This window comes from Geospiza fortis, unplaced genomic scaffold (assembly GCF_000277835.1).
Source record: "Geospiza fortis unplaced genomic scaffold, GeoFor_1.0 scaffold112, whole genome shotgun sequence".
Lineage (NCBI taxonomy): Eukaryota > Metazoa > Chordata > Aves > Passeriformes > Thraupidae > Geospiza > Geospiza fortis.
The window spans coordinates 9,058,606-9,065,580 of NW_005054298.1; the positions used below are offsets into that span (position 1 = coordinate 9,058,606).

The 6,975-nt window shown below is 42.0% G+C and overlaps 1 protein-coding gene across 1 annotated transcript in view; it reads right to left on the reverse strand.

Annotated features, from left to right (window-relative positions):
• Positions 1-897: 897 nt before the first annotated feature.
• PDIA5 (protein disulfide isomerase family A member 5) overlaps positions 898-6,975 on the reverse strand; it is an 85,882-nt gene continuing 79,804 nt past the window's right edge. Inside the window, exons 15-16 of the mRNA XM_014307563.2 lie at positions 4,665-4,799; positions 898-2,156 (exon numbers count right to left, since the gene is read on the reverse strand). Of these exons, the coding sequence (XP_014163038.1) occupies positions 2,076-2,156; positions 4,665-4,799 (216 nt within the window). The 3' untranslated portion in view covers positions 898-2,075. The remainder of the gene's footprint in view (positions 2,157-4,664; positions 4,800-6,975) is intronic.

Below are 6,975 nucleotides of genomic sequence, written 5' to 3' on the forward strand. Positions count from 1 at the left end.
TGCTATACACAACATAAGTAACTGTGCTAATTGAAAGAAAAAAAAGCAGAGTAAGAGTCTTCATAAATTAAGCTACTTTTACACTATGATATTATGCACTATCAGGCAGCTGATTTTTTTGGGTGAAGAGGCTCATCAGGTGCCTAATAAGAGAAGACACTTGGCACAGCTCCATGGCCATTCCAATTGATGTTGTGGTTAACAAGCTGGCCATCATACAAGGCCAGTCAGGCTACTGGTATTGCACAATACTCACTAATGGCTTCAGCAGCTTAACGGTGCCAAATATACAGTGCCATTAATTGGGCAAGAGAGAGAAGGAAAAAACACCCAGGGAGGAGGCAAGATGCCATTCACCTCCTGAGCAGCCCCTCAGCACAGCCTGCAGATCCCAACTAGAAGAAAACGAGACAGGCAGAATGGGGAGCAAGAGGAACGTTTCAGACCCAGGTCACAGCTCTCTGCTGGGAGAAGCTGTTTGTGCCCCTTGGAATACCAGGACAGAGGAATGTGACCCTCATATAGCACACAGCTGCAGTGTGACCCTCACACAGCACACTGCACACAGCACACAGTCTGACCCTCACCCAGCACAGTGTGACCCTCAGAGCACACAGTGTGACCCTCACACAGCACACAGCGTGACCCTCACCCAGCACAGTGTGACCCTCAGAGCACACAGTGTGACCCTCACACAGCACACAGCATGACCCTCACACAGCACAGTGTGACCCTCACCCAGCACACACCTGCAGTGGGACCCTCACACACCTGCAGGGCTGCCCAGCACTCCCAAGGCCACGGGCTGTTGGAACTCATCCCACGTGCTCTGACTCTTCCTAAGCCACCACCAGCTGTGGTCACTCGCCCAGTGGGGAAGAAGCTGAACAAGGCTGATTAATGATAAAAATATTTGTCCTTTTAAAAATTTATTTTTCGTTCAAAGTGAATCACAACTTCCTGCCCCTCCCTCTCCCTCCTGTGAAGACAGAAGTACCTCCAGATCAACTGTTTTTTTGTTTAAGCATCAGAAGTGTAACACATTTCAACTGCTGCTGATACAGGTTTTACAGTGATGACTGTCCGAGAGAGATTGTTTGTGCAACTCCTTAAGGAGCAAAAAGGAAAAATCCCTCCTACAAATGCAGATAACTTTTGGAATGTAAACAGGTAATACACACAATTACTGCATTACCAGAAGTATTATGCATTTCTCAAAACATTTGAACATAACACTTTACAACATGTATTTGCTATGACCCAATAATAACTTGAAGGGAAACTGTGTACCCTATAAGAATAACTATGTATCCCTATAAGATAGTCATTCCTGCCAAAATTTACAGATACATTGACAGTATTGATGCCAAAGAAGGAGAATTTAGTCTGACTGAACCCATGCTCTGCTGATTTTTAATGTGGGGCTTAATTCACTCAATACATTTTATAAAGGTATGTAAACAGTTCTGATTTAAAGACCAGAGAGATTTAAATGAAATTATCAGATCCAGACTGGTCAATGTTAATGTCTTCATAACTCAGATACCTTATTTATCCCTGAGCACCTTAAAATTGTTCCCCCCAAATCTCAGTCAAGAACACATAACTATTTCACAAGAATGAAAAACTTCATTTGAATAAATCTGTGTCTTATAAATTCCATTTTCCTGTGCTGATTTAAACAAAACATAACAAAACAAACCCAAACCAAACTGTGTCCCCTCCCCTTTGTTTTATACATGTACTGCAATACCGGAACAAAAATTTCACCCTAACAAACAACATCACCTACAGACACACTACAGACTACAAAAATATTGCATAGGAGTGTCAGTGGGCATAGTCTCCCAACATGAGAGAAAATGCTAAGTTTTCTTTAAAACATTATGGCAACATTCTAATTTATTTTCCTTTTAAAAATCAAGTGGTTTCACTTTATTTCAAAATTGTACAAAATGGCCATGGCTGTTTATAAAAAAAAGTCTCTGTCTTGAGAATATGTGAAGTCTCAGGTGCATCAGCAAAAGACCTGGAACCATTCACAGTGCAGCGGAAAGCTTCTTTTGAGGCAGAAACTACAATTCATCCTTCTTCTTTCCTACTCTTTCATGATCTCTTTCTCTCAGGGTTCGCATGAAAGTGGTGAATCCAGACTCCTAGTTTTGAAGGAAGAAAAATATGGGTCATATTTTTACCAACAAAGCAAAACAATGCATCAAGAAGACTTTGAGCTTCTGTATCCCAGCAGAATATAAACTAAGGAGCAGTTGTTTTGTTTCTGTAGCCCACAGCAGAATAGAAAACAGGGAGCAGTTACTGCTTCTGCACTGCCTCATCCTGCCATACTCTGGTCCTGTGCTGCTCCACTGCAAGGGGAAAATATTCATGCACATCCCACATGTCAAAATTTGAAGAGATGGGACACAGAGAAAAAGTCCCTAAAACTCATAGGACAAGGTAAAATCTGTCACTAGAAGTGCCATTTATGGCTTTTTGTTGAAAATACTCAAAAGACATTTTCAAGCTATCTTTGTATGCTATTTGAGTAATTTTAAAGGCAGTTACTGGATTGTTTGTAGACTATACACACATTTGCCACTCATCCTCTAATAGTTTTGATCATAATTTTTCTCCTTCTCCAAACATTCCAATGATGGAAATCACTTTTTTTTCTGAAGTTACTATTAAAATTATTATCAAAAACTTCAAACCTGGTTGTCTAGATGCCAACCTCTGTATTTCAACAACTTATGATTAAAGGCTGTTGAATGCCACCAGTTTCCTTTTCCAAGGAAAGTTGTGAACACAGCTCGCAGGCATTTCAAAAGGCTCAGATGGGGAAGGTGGAGGTGTGAACACCTGTGTTGGAATACACTGTCTATTGGTACCCCAACACTGAAGTTTTCTGGGAAAGTGACACTGCTCCCACTCAATCTGACCATTTTTGCATTTAAACAATCACAGAACATACCACTCAAAACTGGCGATGAAGAGGGAAAATACCAAAGGTAGAGAGCAACTAACAGAAGTTAAAGACTTAAAAGAATGTTGTGGAACAACAAAACAAAATAAACCCAGCCCAAACCACAAGGCTGGTAAGCTTTTAGAAGGCTGAACAACAAAAAGCTTTTCTAAAACTATTCATTATTCTTCCACTAAAATAAATGAAGTGACATGCTTCAGCCCTTTGTCACCTGGAGACATCTGGCAATCAGCAGTCCCCATGACAGGCTCTGTGCTAAGCACTGCCTCCAGCATTACCATGATAAGAGATGACAAACCCCAATTCAATGCTGCACAAGCAGAAGACCGTAGGGTCCCCAGAGAGGTGGAAGGGGAACAAAGCAGCCATCAGCAGAGAGACCAGGATGTTCCTCTTGGGTAATTTTTACCCAAGAAAGGGTCGGCTGCATATAGGGGATTTGTTAGCCCCCTTTCCAGCATATGGATAAATATCCCCCAACTCCTGTGGCCTCAGAGCACTCTGTATTGGATATAAATTCTTCTTATCAGCCACCACAGATCCTTCCTTTTATATATCGTTTCTCTAGGAATGGGTTAGAAATGCAAAAACTGCAGCTGAAATCTTACTTCAATTGTTGGCTACTGCACCTATCTTTACTTTTGTGTAAAAAGTACTTTTAAGAAAAGATCCAGAATTGGAACTAAACACAGTATCCATAACAACAGCTGGATCAGCACCATGAAATGGTAATTACTGGAGTCCAAGTATGCTGAAGAAAACTGGGAGGCGAAGCTCCATGAAGACTTCCCCAAGATCCTGACTAACAGAGAACCTCAGAACCTGGCTTTTTAATTCATGTTTCCATATAATTTTCTGAGCTCTAACAGCAGCAATAACTTTCAGGCAAGATCTTTTTCAAACTCACTGCATGGCTCAAAGACCCTAAGTTTTTCTTCAGACCCCAGGCAATCAATGGCTGCTGAGGAGTAACCTCCCTCTAGGAGGTTACGACAAAGGCGGCTCACAAATAATTGAATTGCTTCCTTATTTTCAGGCACTTTACAACCACTGAAGCCATTATGCCATTTCTGCCCCCATTTCTTGCACTCATAGCATATAATTAGCTGGCCACAGCAGGACAAAAGAATGAAACTTCAGCCCAGGGGTAGATGGCACGATTTGTCTTCCCATCCTGAGTGCCAGGAGTGAATCTGATTCAGGGCAAATGAGATATTTACTTTCCTCTAGTCTCCAAAGGACAGCTTTGTCCTGGCTATAAAACCAATGGTCTGTCACCATTTGGCAGCCTGGTGGATCTGTAACACGTTTGCAGTGTCCATGCGATCCAGAACTGACAGGAGTTAAACCCTGCATTTTCTGGCATTTCTGCCAGCAGCACATGCAATAAACCCTTCCCTTTCACTCAATCCAAATTCACTCACAGACTTCAGCTTAAAGAATAAAATATACAAAGCATATTACCAAATCTAATCCTTTTTCCTCTTCTCATGCTCCTAAAAATAGACCAAGAGTGTTCCTAATGCAGAGATGTACAGGGGTGTGGTACACTATGATTCATCCATGTAAGACAGCAACAGAGGCATGGTAAAAATTCACTCTGCAGTTTTCATTTGCGAGGCAGGACAGGCAGAGGAGGCTTCGCTCCCTGTACCAGGTGATGACTCTTGCTTTCACTTACCCCTCGATCTCCAGTATATTTTTCCACAAATTTCCCGTAGTTGTAATAGTTGAAGGTGGGGTAGCCATCGACCCCCTCCTGCTTACACAGGTCATGATTCTGTCCTTTGGCACAGTCTACTGCAGCGTACGCGATCTGAAACACAAGAGATCACTCTGAGGCAGGAGAGCACAAAGCAAGAACCCATTACATGGTGATACTGCTGCAGCTTAGCCTTAGCACTGAGAGAGACCCAAGTCTTCTGCCAAACACACAATGGCTTCTGTAAGGGCTTAGCTGTGGAGGGAGAGCAGAGTCAGCAGTCTTCACCTGGCCTGTGCGTGGCACGTTCAACTCACAGAGCAGAAAATCACCTTTGCAGCCTTCCCACTGAGCTCTGCATTAGACTCCAAACAGGAAATCCAGAGGCTGGATTAATAAAACCAAATCCAGGCACACTGGTCACAGCTCTGTCATGCTGCAATATTTTTCCTCCACTTTGGTTTTAAGTGATAAACAGTGACAGTGGCTTTGGTGATGGTAACGACCCACCTAACCCAACCTCATTCCTGTGGCATTGCTAATGCTTGGAAAAGTTACCAAACATGGCTGGTCACTAATGCAGCCTATTCACAGATTAATGATTTCTACTCCAAACAGCTTTTCTAAACTCCATGCAGTTCTTCCAAGGTCACACGGGGATGGGTGAGAAGCCAGAGCATCGTCTACCAAGCACTGCATGTAGAGAAAAAGGTTCCTTGCTTACAGTCTCAGCCTGGGTTTGTATTTCCTTTCCTCTCTTTTTCCAGGATTGTACATTATATGCAGCCATTAGCAAAGTGGGCTTTAATTCCTTTTTAAACCTCTAGATGCTACTGTCACACAGACAAACCCTGAGTAGGAGAGAGCCTGCCACACTTTCAGCCTATTGACAGTGGAGCAACACCCTCAGTCCCTGCCTACTTCCACACAGGCAGGGCGAGGAAACACAGCCTCACAGCCCCAGAGCAGCAGCTCGGAACATTGAAGTCCTGATTCTGTGAAGTATTGAGGAGGGGCTGCCCTTAACAGTTCTGATGCTGAAACAAAATGTAATTCATAGGCTTCTACTCAAAGCAACTGAGCCCTGTGCTGTGATTTCTCCCTGACTGTTCCTGTGAGCAGCAGTTGGGGCTCTGAATGCAGGTGCTCACATAAGCTCTGCCTTCACAGCAAGCACATTGAAGTACAACCTATGTAAAGAAACCAAACAAATTAGAGGAATTACTTCTTGCAACTTTTTTGTGGGTTACAATTTATCAAGTGCTAATTTCATAGCAGACACATCCTAATTTGAAATTTCCATTCCACAAGCCTCCTTCAAACAGCTGATCAAAATAGCTTTTGCTTGCATGACTTTAGGGTTGCGGTTGAACTGTTCTTCCACAATTAAAAGATCACTTAATATTCCACAAAGTCGTCCTGTTTCATGGTGACACTGTCAAAATGGGAAAACCTGATCTCATTATCCTAGCAGTAATTAAAGAGATTGGCAAAGCCAACTTCAGTTAATTTGCTTGTTTTGTTTAGGCTTTGAAAGCCTGACAAGACAATTCTCAGTATGATCTCGCTTGGTCTGTCTTCAAGTGGAAAGTACTAGATAAAGTGAACAGTGTTCTTACCTGAAATATCTGGTTTCTGATTTTAAACATTAATAAGGCTATTACAGAACCAGGACTCTTGAAAGCTGTGAAAAACATGTATGATCCTATTTTTTTTCTTTTTGTAAACACAAAGACTCACATTCAGGGCCAATTTAAATGAAAGATTAGGAATAATGAACTGTAGGAGAGTTTCATCTAAGTATTTCTGCCTTCCTGACCTCTGCAGCCAGCCAAAATTCAGAGCTCTGTTGGCTATTTCTGTGTAAAGAAAAGCTTAAAATGGAGACAAACTTTTATTTCATGACACAGCATGAAGCAGAAAGAATACCAGAAGTCCTGATTTCCTAAAAACTAGAAGAATAAATAAAATAATCTTTTTTTACACTGTTCTAAATATCACACAGGGAGAGATTACAGCCAGAAAAAGGGGAAAGTATGCATGTGCTCATCCAGATCTTAGTAGCTGGTTTGAGACATTCAACTGTTGTGACTGATGACCCATCTGTTCTCAGTGTCTTGGAGATTAACAAAATGAGTTTTTAGTACACTGGAAGGAAGAGGGAAGAAGGAAAAGCTACTCTCTTTATCTGTACCTCTGGAAATAGCTAAACTGGTACTGGCTGGAGCAAAGCATCCAATTTAACTTACAAAAGGATTTTGTGAAAACAGCCCCCCAGCCAGGAGAGGGT